We start from the raw sequence: 13,355 nt of genomic DNA, 5'->3' as shown, positions 1-13,355 counted from the left end.
CTTCCCACAGAGGCCTGGGGGTGGTGCCCCTCACCCTTCTTTGGTCATTGACCAGGGGCTGGCCTAGGAGATCTGTGGGGTGGGGGCACCTACGCTGAGCTGACAAGCCGTCCTTTGTTCCCAGGCTGCCTCCATTGACCAAGCCTCGCCCACTCCGGGGAGGAGAGACTCCCTCCCTGTTCCCTGTAAAGAAAGGAAGTTAAGAGACAAGGGCCTGAATGACCCAATGTCTGGGGACTCAGTGCCTGAGTGGCCCAGAGGGGAGGAGCCAGACCCTGCTGTCTCTTTGGTCACTCTGCCATCGGGGGGGGGGGGGGGGACGGACTCCCTCCACCCCCAGCATGTCCTCTCTTCCAACAGCAGCTTCTGAGGGACAACCCTGCTCTCTCTCCCAGGGCCTCCAAGCTCAGTGGTCTCTAGGGTATCCCTCATCCCTCTCAGGCACTGGTTCTTTTGGGATGGGAAGGAGTTCAGATGATGGCGGGTGACAGGAATTGACTTCATTTCTGATGTCGTGCTCCTTGGCCGGTCCTTAGCAGGGAGACGTCCCGCTGGGACTTTGCTCGGCCATCTGTGAAGTAGGATCTCCCGGCTAGGGCATTCACGAAGACCCTGTGGTGTTACCCAGTGCCATCCCTGCCTTTGACGGGCGCCCTCTTAGAGCTGAGCTGTCCCCCTGGAGCCCAGCTGAAGCCGGGTCCCCTCTCTCACAAGTGCCTCTTGATTTCTCTTTGCCCGTTGTCTTGGTTGAGCTCGCGGTCTTTGGGAGTCTCCCTGTGTGGCGTCTCCACCAGGTGGCCCTCGGTGCCCAGGGATCCCAAGGGCTGGGCTTTGCTTAGGAGCCATGGTGCCCCCTCCTGGCTGGGACTCAGCCCCACTTCCTGTTAGAGCCCTCTTCCTTAGTAACCCACCTCTCTCCACTGGGCTTCTGGGCAGGGCTGTGCCCCCTGGGAGGGCTTTAGCACACAGTTTCCCCTCCATCCCTCTGAAGCCCATCTATCTCTACAGATGCCCCAGCTCTGTGCCCTCTCTTCTGAAGCGGGGAAATGCTCTGTGTTTAGTTGGGCAGCTGTTATAGGCACTTGCTGTAGGTCACACCCTGGCTGCTGTTCCTGATGCAGAGGGATGCAGCCAAGTGCATCCCAGAGCTTCTAGTCTGGTGAGCAAGACCCCTGTAATAGGGGCTGTGTCACCAACCTTGTGTGCGTCCCGTGTTCTTTGAGCTTTTGAAAATAGCCTCTGGGACTAGGACTGGTCACATCCCAAGTCACAACCTCTGTGTGTTCTTTTAGAAAGCTCCACAGCCAGGGCCCAGAAGCCACTGTGCGAGGTGAACCAAGGGAAGGGTCTCAATGGGGAAAGTGGGACTGGGTTTTGAAGGTTTAGTAGGAGTTTGCTGATTGAGAGAGGATTCCATCTGGAGAGAACAAACAGCCCGAACAAAGACTCAGAGATCTGAAGCAGGTCCCCACCATCCCTGGCAGCAGAGTTTCAGGACAGGACAGGAGCTGCTGAGACCAGAGGGGACAGGTGAGGGGCCAACCTGGGAGGGCTTTGCTTAGGGCCTGGATGAGGAAGGGGCTGACCACAGTGGGCAATCCATGGGAGAGTCGTTGGGGTGTCCGAGGTAGGGGACCAGTTGGCCAAGTACCTATCTGATGAGAACTGGAAGCTAGAGAGACCCTGGAGGACAGTGGGACCTGAGGCTAGCTCAGGTCCAGCCCAACCCAAGCGCCTTGCTACCCACCCCTCCATTCTCTACCTTGCTGTTTGTTTGATTTTCTTGGCATCCAAGAGACAGACATACTGCCTCTGAGGCTGGAGTTCCTCAGTTGGGTACTCGAGACACAGCCTGTTCCCTGTGCCTCATTCAAGGGTGGCCAGAAGCTGCCTGGTACAGACTAGTGCAGCTGGGCCCCATCCCTCTCCCTCCCCTCGCCCCTCCTAGGGACCACCCTCCACTGTTCTTCAATGTCTGGCTTCCCTCACAGTCCTTCCTGAAGTCTGGGTCCCCCCAGGAGTGTTTCCTGGGGTTCGTGAGGATGGAAGGGGGACAGGAGTCACCCAGAGAGCTACACACACACAGTGCCTAGGAACTGAGTTCGCCACCTACCTAGACTTTGAACTCTAGAGAGAGGGAAAACCCCGGGGGAAACCCAGGGCCAGTCGATTGAATTACCAGCTGAGAGGGAAGACATGTCTGGGTGAGCTGCCGTCAAGGGTGCTGGGTGCTTGCTCTCTGGGGTCTGGTCACTGAACTCCACCCGATCTGGCACACCGTGCATACATACCCCAGAGCCCAGACTTTCTCCCTTGTTCCCCTGTGTTTCACCCTGCTGTGTACGACCCCAAGGAGCAGATTCCTCCCCCCGCCCATTCTGCATAGTGTGGCATAAAAGGGACACTCTGGGCTCCACCTGCCTGTCCAGTCTCATTTTAAAAAGGTGCCCGCAAGAGGGGACATCGGTAATCCTGTCACCCAGATATCACGTGGTCGGTGTCAGTTTTAACAGTGGCCACACTGGCGATGGTGGTAATTACTGTGGTGGTGGAGCGATCTTGTCCAACACTTCATCTTAGCTCAGGACATCTCTCTGCTCTTGACAGGTGTTCCTTGTCTTGGCTGGCACAGCCAGAGCTGGGATTTACGCTCAGAAACGCCTGGCTATAGATCCCTACTTTGAGCCACGACCTTCACAGTCACTGCCTGGCTTACGTTGCACCCACTGGGGAAGGTTCTTCCCTTTTCCTTGACTCAGTTTCCACATCCGGGTAGCAACAGCACCATGTTGGGGCTGATTTCTGATTCTGAGGATGTGCTGATGGTCGTGGGAGGTGGAACAGGAGGGTAGGAATAGGAAGTTAAAGGTCATCCTTGGCTACATAGTAAATTTGAGGCCAACCTGGGCTACATCATACTGTCTCAAACAATAAGAAGAAAATGCAGATGGATTGGCTGAGGGTGTATGGTGTGGCCCAGCACTCCTGAGACCTGGGTTCTGTCCTTAGTGTCACCACCAACTGAAGAAAATGTGGATGGTTTTCCCAGTGTGGATGGTTTTCCCGGTATGGATGCGGCATGGATGGTTTTCGCGGCATGGATGGTTTTCCCGGTGTGGATGGTTTTCCCAGTGTGGATGGTTTTCACAGTGTGGATGGCTGCTGCTTCTCTCCCTCCTCAGTGCTCACTACAGAGGGACTGAGGGCAGCAGCAGAGGCAGTAGAAGGAAGACCCTGCTACGACGTTCACCTGCATGTCAGGCTCTGCCCCCCCCGCCCAGGGTTTCCTCTGTGTACAGCCTTGTCTGTCCTGGATCTCGCTCTGTAGACCAGGCTGGCCTCGAACTCAGAGATCCGCCTGCCTCTGCCTCCCGAGTGCTGGGATTGAAGGCGTGTGTCACGGTTTTATCCTGGCTCTGCCCTTCTGGCCCCTTTTCTCTTTGTGCTGCTAAAATACAGCCAGAGGTGCTGAGGATGGGCTCAGTGCACAGTCCTTGTCAGGCCCGCACAAAGTCCTGGGGTCAGCGCTCAGCGTCTAATGAACTGGGTACGACAGTACACATCTGTAATCTCAGCACTCGGGAGATGAGCGAGACGGATCAGGAGTTCAGAGTCAGCTTCGGCTACCGAGCTCGAAAGCCAGCCTGGCCTATCTATATGAGATCTCATTTTTAAACAAACCACACTAAACCAACAAACAAACAATTTTAAAAAATGAGAGGAAAAGAACTGTAGGGAGGCTCTGGGATGGCTGGACCTCTGTGCTTGCCTGGCCACTTTCAGCTGTCTGTTATGTCTTCCCCTCCGTGAGAGCCTGCCACAGGGAGGGTCTAGCTTGGCTCTACCTCACACCTCCACAACGCAGTCATCTGGGCCACAGACCCTTTCTTGGAAGCTTCCCCAGCCTGCACAGCTCAGGGAAAGCTTAAAAAGCGTCAAGTACCCAGCCGAGCAGCTCTTGTCCTGAGTATCACCCTCATCTGCTTTCTCATGGGCTCCTCCATGGTGCAGCCTTGAGGCCTCTGGGCAGCCGTGTGCATACCCACTGCCCAGAAGCAAAGCCTAGAGCTGTGAGAGGTGAGGGGAGGCTGGGGCCACACAGAGATGGGGCAGCCCAGCCTCCACGTAGATCCCATCACTCCATGATGCTGTCCCCTGATCCTCAGGGCTTCAGGTACTGGGGTCCCCTGAACTCCTGTGGCGTGGCATCCTGGCAGAGTCCTGTTGACCACCCTCATTGAGGGTGACGGTATGGGGACAGGTGTGTTGACACACGTCCTTCCAAGGCTCTGGCTGGCCTCAGTTGTCCTGCAGAGCATCCTGTGGGATAGGTCCTAGATCTTCATTTTGTAGATGTGGACACCAGGGCTCTGCTGGACTGAGCTGTCAGTGGTCACGCGGGAGTCTAGCCTGGACCCCAACTCTGTGTTGGCCAAAGGAAGACTGACTGGCGGGGACTGGTGTCGCTGAGTCCTCTTTGGAAGTTGTACCTGTGCTCCCTGTCTTTGTTGTTGCCCACAAGGCCCGTAGAGGTGGCCATGGGCAGCTTCGAGACAGCCCCCTCGCTTTCCCACATTCTTTGGGGACTAATGGCTTCGTGGAGTGGCAGCCACAGGTCTGTGGGTATGACAGGACTCACTAACATATGTCCTTGCTCGGAGGAGTTTCCAGGGGTGCTGATTAGCCTGGATTAGGTGCCTCCAGAGTCCAACCCCAAAGTCCAAGGTAGCAGTGTGGCCAGGGAGCTGATCAGAGTTCCTGGGTCAGAGCCCTGTACTGTGTCCTGCTCTGCCAGCTGCTCGCCTTGGCTGTGTGACCTCGGGCAAATCCTTAACCTCTCTGGTCTGTCTCCTTCACTGTAAGAAGAGATGGGATGGTGAGGGAATTAGATGGAAAACACACAGAAAGCTTCCCGTTCCATAGGTACTGATGCATGCCTTCCTGTCTAGGGAAAACCTAGGCCCTGAAGCATGAGCAGGAGGGGAGGATGTGGAACTTCTGAGCCTGGAGGGGAAGGTCTCTGGATTTTGGCTCTAAGGAGTTCAAGCCTCCGTTGTCACTATTACGCCATCTTTGTGAGGCTGGGTGATGATGCCTCTATTTTCCTTCCTGTGAAATGAGCATTTGTTTTCTTGCCTTTGGGTCCCAGTGCTCACAAGGACTATCTGAGGGCTGAGCCCCCTGGAAGGAGCCCTGCAGGACAGCTACGTGGCTGTACACTCCCATCTTCAATTTACAAGTGGGATGGCATCGGTCCCTCCCTGGGCATGTATCCTTAGAGACTTGTGTTTTTAGGGGTGAACCCTGAAGGCTTGTGAACTCAGCTCCACAAGGCGAGGGTGGGGTCAGGGCAGGGAGGACGATGTCCACCTTTGACTTGTTTATAACATCAAGAAACCAAGGTAGCTTCTGCCTGTGCAGCCGGGGGCGAGTGTGACTTTCAGATGAATCGTGGGGCTGTCTAGGGCAAGAACAGCACAGGTGTGTGCTGTTTGGGAAAGGAGGCTGGGCTAGGAAAGGGCTCAGCGTGTCAGAGTGCTTGCTGTGTGGGCACAAGGACCTGAGTTCAAATTACCAGCACGATAAAAAGCCAGATGTGGCCACGAGCATGCCTGTAACTCTAGCACTGTGTGTGTGTGTGTGTGTGTGTGTGTGTGTGTGTGTGTGTGTGTGTGTGTGTGTTTGTGTCAGAGACAAGAGGATTGCTGGGCACACACACACCCCTATACACATAATTGAAAATAATAAGTATGTCTGAGCTGGGGATGTAGCTCGGTGGCAGAGTGCTTGTCTAGCACACCCAAGCCCCTGGGTTCCATACCCCGTGTCAGAAAGCAAACACACCCATTTCCGCACGCACTGGTCGGGGACCAAGAAGAATGAAATGAAAACCAAACAGTGGAGAGGTCTGTGTCCTTCAGTGTGAACAGGCTGAGGATGATGCTCCAAGGTCCCCAGTGATGCCTGGCGTCCCCGATAGCGCCCAACGCTGTGCACGCTTTGGAAGCAGGCCTGACGGGAAGCTCAGACCCCAGACAGCAGAACACATTAATGATGACAAGCAGCGAGGAAGTTGATCAGTGGTGGCAGCCCTCTGGATAAAAGCTACGGTTAGGTGAAGGCAGGCTCTCACCGCTCAGGTTCCTTCACGGCATCCTGCGTCCCCTCTGGTAGTGAAGGGAGATGCCCAGGGCCCCAGTGATGAGCTGAAGTGAGGCAGGAGATGTGGGTGTGCAGCAGAGCATTAGGCTGTGGTCAAAGGAACAACGCAGAGCCATGGTGACATGCTTGACTGGGGGGGGGGTAACTGACGTAGAAGACAACATCATGAATAAGGGGGGAGGGGACAACTGAATAAGCTTGTGACAGCTAGTGAATCTGTTGGATTGTTCTAGAAGTTGGTTCTGGGTTTTTTTTTTTTTTTTTTTTCTGTATGTTGTTTTTTGAGGCAGTTTCTCTGTGTAGCCCTGGTTGTCCTAGAACTCGCTCTATAGACCAGCCTGGCCTCAAACTCACGGAGAGACATGCCTAGTTCTGCCTCTCATGTGGTAGGATTAAAGGTGTGCGCCACCACACCCGGATAAAAGATTCTTAAGAAACTAACATTAGCTATTTCTGGAAGTTTAGAAACTGGAGTAGAAGGGAGATTTTGTGTGTGTGTGTGTGTGTGTGTGTGTGTGTGTGTGTGTGTGTGTGTGTGTATGAGCACACATGTGCATGTGTGAGCACACATGTGCATGCTTGTACGTGTGTGTGCCTGGTGCCCACAAAGTCCAGAAGAGGACATCAGATCCCCTAGAACTGGAATTACAGACAGTTGTGAGCCACCACGTGGATGCAGGGAATCAAATCCAGGTTCTCTGCAAGAGCAGCCAGTGCTCTGAACCACTGGGCCGTCATCTCTCCAGCCCCATACTGGTTCCTTAAGGAGCACGGACGGTGTATGTCCTTGGTTTGAATCCCTCGTCCTCCAAGCTGTGTGATCTTGGGCAAGTTGCAGACACACTCTGGACCTCATTTTCTCATGGTGATGTATCCATCCACACGAGTGCTTGTCCTGGGCCTGGAGTGGCCTCTGTGCTCCGTGAATGTCACTGTCATCGTTTTTTTCCTGGTCATTCTTGCACATTCCATTTTTATTTGGTCAGTTAGTTAGTTAAAAATAAAAGCTATTTTCAGTTAGTAAAAATAAAAGGCAAGCAGGCCCCCAGCCAGCTGGCGACAGGGTCAGGCGGGCGACAGGATCAGGCTGGACGGAGTTCTCTGCTCTCTCTTCAGGCCTGAGTCCCTCCCTGCAGGGAGGTCGAGAAGGGCAGCTGTCAGATCAGAGGTGCAGGGTGCCTCTCCCTGCTCTGTAAGGGACAGCAGGCAAGGTTGCTCCAGAGCCTGGGGAGCATGGATTGGCCCTGCTCTATGTGTGAGCCTCGTGAGATGAGAGTGGCCTCTGCCACTAGGGCAGAAAGCTGCCCCAGCTTGGGGCATTTTGGATTCTGTCCCTGTCCAGTGCTGTCCACCTCTCTGGAGCCCTCTGCCCTGCAGCCTACAGCCATGTGCTTAGGCTGGCTGCTTGCCAGCTGGCCAACACCATAGGGCAGGACAGTCAGAAATGAAGAGAGGGTGACTCGTATCAGGGCCTCGGGAGGGACCTGGTGAGAATAGTTAGACCCCAGGGAGCCTGTGGTGATGGGGACACCATGAGGAGGAAGTGTCCTGTCCTATCTGTGACAGTCCAGTCCAGGGCAACATGGTTTCTGGAACATGGGGACCTGGGTGCTAAGTGCGACCCCAGGCCCTGGGCTAGAGGACGTGGGGCGGGGCGGGGGGGGGGGACCCTCTTGACGGCCTACAGGCTCTTATGGGCCCCTTGACGGTGGCTAAGGCATTTTGCGGCTGTGGTGAATTCTGGGAAGATGGGGGTTTCTGCCTTGCAGCTGCAAGTTTTTCTGTAAGTTAATGATTTATACTGGGTGGAGGCTGGGCCCTTCCCGGGGCTGCCGGGAAGAGTGTGAGCGTGGCTGGGCCAGAGCATGGCCTACAAGCCAGGCCCCCGGCTGTGTTGGTTATCTGACTGAGTCTCCGGTCTTCTTTTCACAGGCGAACACTGAAGACGGCACTAGTCTGAGCTGGACTCTGATGGCTTCCTCGAGCCCGCCTCCACAGCCTGCCATAGGTACTGTACCCCAGGGGCCCGGTGGCATGGCTGAGCTGTACTGGCTTTGGGCAGGCTGAGCTCCGCTGGCTGTGTGCCCTGCCCTGTGTCTCCATCTGCTTCCCTGCCCACAAGATGGAGTCATGTCTGTGGAGTAAACCCCAGGCATTTCCCGACGTTTTACCTGTCACCTGAGATCACCTGGGGAAATGGACGGTTTGGGGACTGGGACTGAGGGGCACTTGGGGCTGAAGCGGGACAGTTGAAGGTGCAAACTGGGACCGAGGGGAAGGGCCTGACCATAAAGTCGGATCGTGAAGGCCTCCTAGTCTTGACCAATGTATGAAAAGAAGGGGAAAAAAAAGGAATGTATTTTCCTAACAAAACCACTTGTTGATCTGGAATTCAACCCAGCTTCCTGCGTTTTATTTGGTGGTCCCTCCAGTGGGCCCCAGATACCGCAGGGTGGCATCTGTGACTGTCTTACCCACAAGCCCGGCTTCCTCTCCTCTAGTCTCCTTCTGCCCTCCCTCCCCACCCCCCGCAGGGAGGGAAGAGAATAAATCTGCTACCAGCCATGCTCCTTGATTACTGGCCCAGTCTGAGTTGGGATCCTGACCCGGGCACCACTTACACTGTGAGCTTTAGTGATGGGACTTGGTATCTCTCTCCAGCTCAGGGTCCTTGTCCTTACCTGCGGGGTAATAATGACACCCTCTTCTGTACTGTTGCAAGGCTTAAACATGCATAAAGAACTGTGGGTGGCAACCAGTGCTCCGTGCATAGGAGTGTGTGTCACTGAAGGGCGTGGAGAGCCTGTGTGGGTCGTCCTTGTGTGCCTAAGTTCTGGTGGGGACAGAAGATGAGTCTCTTCCCCTCTGGAATGTTCTCTCGTGAAGTATGAGGAATCCACTATTTGTAGTCCCACCTTGACAGTGGTGGAGAGGCCGCCCAGCAGACTGCTTTCTAATGGCAATATGGCTTCTCGGTGTTCTGCCTCCTAGACCCACTTAGGTTGACTGTCTTGAGAGCTGGGTGTGTCTGTCAAGGGCATGAGTGACTGGCATCTGTCATGCTACCTGTCCAGATGGCTAGGAAGGGTTGGGCTTCCAATCACCCTGAGCTGGGTCAGTGGATCCTCCCTCTGATGACGAGCAGTGTGGGGTTCTATAGCAGATAATCCACAGATAACGATAAAGGAACTATTTATGTAGAAATTATATTGGGGAGAACAACTCACTAAACAGAATAGGCAAAATCGTTGCAGAGTCCTGGAAGGTTGATACCCTGTCCCACGATGCTCCTGCCGCCTGAGTCAGTCTGCACCATCCAAGCCCATGAGGGACAGAGACAGCCAGGCGTATGTGCCCCTCAGCTTAGGCCAGCCCCCGAGGCCACGCCCTAGGGGCTGGTACTTCAAGGTCATATGTGTAACAGTTGCCCACTACAGGGTTCCCTGGGGAAGAGGGGAGGGCAGCCAGCCGGGAGGAGACCTTTGCTGTGCCAAGGTCCTCGGGTCCCTCTGGCTCCTGCCACTGGGCTCCCAGCTGTCTCCTATCCTGCAAGGAGGCCGTTTGGGAAGTAAGAATGAAAACAGAATGGACCCGTCCAGAGCCTCTGTTCTAAGGTTTTGACCAACAGTTGGCTCCGGGCTCCTTTGTCACCTGTTGGACTGGTCCGTGTCTATGTCTAGTTTTCAGTTCCCGAGGAAGGGATGCCCTCAGGTACCCGGCCCATGCTGACCCATCCCATGGCTCATGTCTTTGATGTGCTGGGGGCCACTTGCTTTTGGTCACTGACTCCTGCGAGCAGCATCCACTCCCCATCCAAGCACGTCACGTTTCTTCATCCTTCTGGCTCTCCAAGGGTAGCCTCATGCTAGATCCTTTCCCAGGGCCTGGTAAGCACTAGCTGCCTCCTCTTTGGGCATGGCCTTATCTCCCCCCGCCCCCTCAGGGTCCTCAGTGACCTCTGACACCTCAGCCAGTGTCCTAACTTCCCCACAATCTCTGGCTCAGGGCTGCCAGGAGCAGCTGGTTGGATTCATGGTGATGTAGAAGAGAATAGCTGGAGCTATTTGTAATCTTCAAGGAAGGAAGTACAAAAGTGACCTGAGCCCCGAGTACTCCCTGGGGGAGTCACTGTGACAGGGGCTGGCCTGTGAGTTGGAAGTGACAGCTCGTGTTAGCCAGGGACATGGACGGGGCTCAGACAGGGCTGCAATAATAGTAATAACCATGATGGTTAGGAGAACAGGACGTGATAAACGACAGTAATATACCTGGCATCACTGTGCAAACAGCTGGTAGTGACTGAGCTCGGCCCTCACACCAGGGGCCCGATGCTAACCTGTCTTTCCTCATCAGCCCTGGGAGCCGGGGGGCCCTGTGACCCCATTCTTGATAGCAGAAGCCAGGCAAAGCTTGATGGTCAGGTATCTCCTCACTCACCCTAGAGCCGATGTCAGGGCTGAGCGGAGCCTTAAGACCTTAGTCACTGTGGTGACACCTGCCACATGTGCAGAGACCGCCAGAGTGAAGACAGAGGACACTGAGAGGTTAGGCATCCAGGAAGCAGGATGGGTCTGTCTCGTACCTTCCCCACGTAGCAGGCAGAGACTCTGTGGTCATTTACTCTGGGACTGAAAAATTCTTTTGAGAGCTGGGTGTGGTGGTGCCTGTCTCTGCTCCCAGCGCTCCCTCCCACCACAGTGTGGTGGAGGCAGGAGGATCAGAAGTTCAAGGTCACTCTGGGCTACATAGTGAGTTTGAGACCAGCTAGCTTGGGTTACATGAGACCTTGTCCCAGGCTCTCCAAGGCAGCCTGAGGAGGAGCAGGAGAAGACAGATGGGAAAGAACATCTTAGGCCCTGGAGGAGCCAGTGCATAGGTCCTGAGGCAGGAGCTCCTTACCACATCCTTGTACAGCAAGAAGACCAGTGCGGCTAGAGTAGAGAGAAAAGGGAGAGAGCAGAAGGTCCTGCACGCACGCACGCATGCACGCATGCATGCACGCATGTTCATACATGTGCACATTCCCATGTATGCACAGACTGTACGTACACACTGTATATATAATTAACACCACTGTCAAAAACAGAACCAAAATTGTACTTGATATGGGCTGGTGAGTTGGCTCAGCTGGTGGGTAAGGGCACTTGCTGCCAAGCCTAATGACCTGAGTTTGATCCGAGGACCCATCTGGCTTAAGGGGAGAACCAGGTCCCACTCGAGTGTCCTGCAGGAGCACCCTGGCACGTACACACACACATATACAAATAAACAATTTTAAAAATTGTGCCTAATCTTATTTTGTTAATATAAAGCCTTAAAATGTCCGAAATTACCAACCCAATATCAAGTGGATTGTATTTGGTAATGTACCGCCAAATGTGGTTTTCTTTTCTTTGTTTGTTTTTCAAGACAGGGTTTTTCTGTATAGCCCTCGCTGTTGTATAACTTACTCTGTAGACCAGGCTGGCCTTGAACTCACAGAGATCCACCTGCCTCTGCCTCCCGAGTGCTGGGATTAAAGGCGTATGCCACCACCGACTGGCCCTGATAACTGATTTCTTTTCTTTTTGTTTTCTTTTTTAATTTTTTAATTTTAGGTACATTTTTATTTTATTTGGTATGAAGGTGTCAGATCCCCTAGAACTGGAGTCACAGACAGTTGTGAGCTGCCATGTGGGAGCTGGGGAACCCAAGGTCCTCTGGAAGAGCAACCAGTGCTCTTAACTGCTGAGCCATCTCTCCAGCCCCAATATCTGATTTAAAAAAAGTATTATTAGTGTGTGTGTGTGTGTGTGTGTGTGTGTGTGTGTGTGTGTGTGTGTGTGTGTGTGTGACAATATGCCTGCAGAGGTCAGAGGACGGCTTTTTGGAGTTGGGCCTTTATGTGGGTTCTGGGATGGAAAGGAAGTCACCAGGCTGCCATCATTGGGCCCCAGGTGCTGCTACCCTTTCCCAAGTCATCTTTCTGGCCCCACTGTTTTTTTCGAAAAAGACTATTTTTCTGTGTATGTGAGTGTGTGTGCCTATGTCTGTGTCTTTGGAAGCCAGAAGGAGGCACTGGGTCTTCTGGAGCTGGATCCAGGTGATTGTGAGTGCTGGGAATAGAATTCAGGTCCTCTGCAAGTGTTCTTACCTGCTGAAACATCATCTCTCTAGCTCCAGCTTTCTTTCTTTTCTTTTTTTCTTTTCTTTTCTTTCCTTTTCTCTTCTTTTCCCTTCCCTTTTCCTTCCTTCCTTCCTTCCTTCCTTCCTTCCTTCCTTCCTTCCTTCCTTCCTTCTTCTCTTTCTTTCTTCCTTCCTTTCTTCCTTTTTTTTTTTTTTTGAGACAGGATCTTTTTCTGTAGCCCAGGCTGACTTCAAATCTGCAATCCTCCTGCCTCAGCTTCCCAAAATTCTGGGATGAGAGGTGTGAGCCACCACATCTGACAGGAGAGCTGGTCTCCATCTACATGTATGCCTGAGTGTCATGCCTGGGGCCACCATGGGGAGGAATCAAGTCTTCTGGGGAGGAGAGACTATTGGAATTGAGGGTGGCTGCCCATCCATTCATCTGCTGTCCCCTCCACCCTGCTCTCTGCTCTGTCCTCCTCCACCACTCATGTCCTCAGGGGTCTCAGGCAGGCTCCACAATCTGTCATTCAAGTTGGGGGCAACACCTGCCCCAGAAATTCCTGACTAGGAGAGGAGAGGCTTGCTCCCTGGGGAACACACAGTCATGTTTGGAGACACTTTGGGGTGTCATAACTATAAGGAGCCACTGTCCTTCAGTGGGATGCTGTTGAGCCCCCACAGTGTGTGGGAAGGATGCTGTGGTGGTGTTGACATTCACTGTGCCAGTTATGCTGAGCTGAGAAATGTTTGCAGCCCTGCAGCCAGCCTTAGGGGGTACTTTTCTTTTCCCTTGCACAAAGATGTTGAGTGACATGACTCGCAGGCGTGAGATTAGGCTCTCAGCTATGTAGTACTGCTACAGGAGGACCCTCAGAACCAGGAGTGCTCACAGTGCTCTGTTGGGCAGAAATGCCAGTCCTTCAGTATTTAGACAAAAGCTGCAGAGCCCCAGCTTGGACCCGTCAGGCCCTGACAGTAAAGGACACAGTCTGCTAAGGTGTTTGGGATCCGTATCTGGTGGGGATTGCACGATGTACAGAATAAGCCAGTGCTGGCCATGCAAGACCGGGGTGAGGAAAGCA

General features: G+C 53.8%; 1 protein-coding gene across 9 annotated transcripts in view; it reads left to right on the top strand.

The window, feature by feature from the left end:
* Positions 1 to 13,355, top strand: part of Arhgef10l (Rho guanine nucleotide exchange factor 10 like) — a 153,013-nt gene that overhangs the window by 42,681 nt on the left and 96,977 nt on the right. For 7 of the 9 annotated variants that reach the window (XM_076565558.1, XM_076565557.1, XM_076565559.1 and 4 more), the window contains exon 2: positions 8,095 to 8,170. In XM_076565558.1, coding sequence (XP_076421673.1) covers positions 8,134 to 8,170 — 37 coding nt within the window. In that variant the 5' untranslated portion in view covers positions 8,095 to 8,133. Of the gene's footprint in view, positions 1 to 7,992; positions 8,171 to 13,355 lie in introns of those variants that run through there. The other 2 variants (XM_076565556.1, XM_076565554.1) reach the window with 1 other exon arrangement.

This window comes from Peromyscus maniculatus, chromosome 2, assembly GCF_049852395.1.
Source record: "Peromyscus maniculatus bairdii isolate BWxNUB_F1_BW_parent chromosome 2, HU_Pman_BW_mat_3.1, whole genome shotgun sequence".
Lineage (NCBI taxonomy): Eukaryota > Metazoa > Chordata > Mammalia > Rodentia > Cricetidae > Peromyscus > Peromyscus maniculatus.
This window is presented reverse-complemented; position numbering and strand designations above follow the sequence as displayed.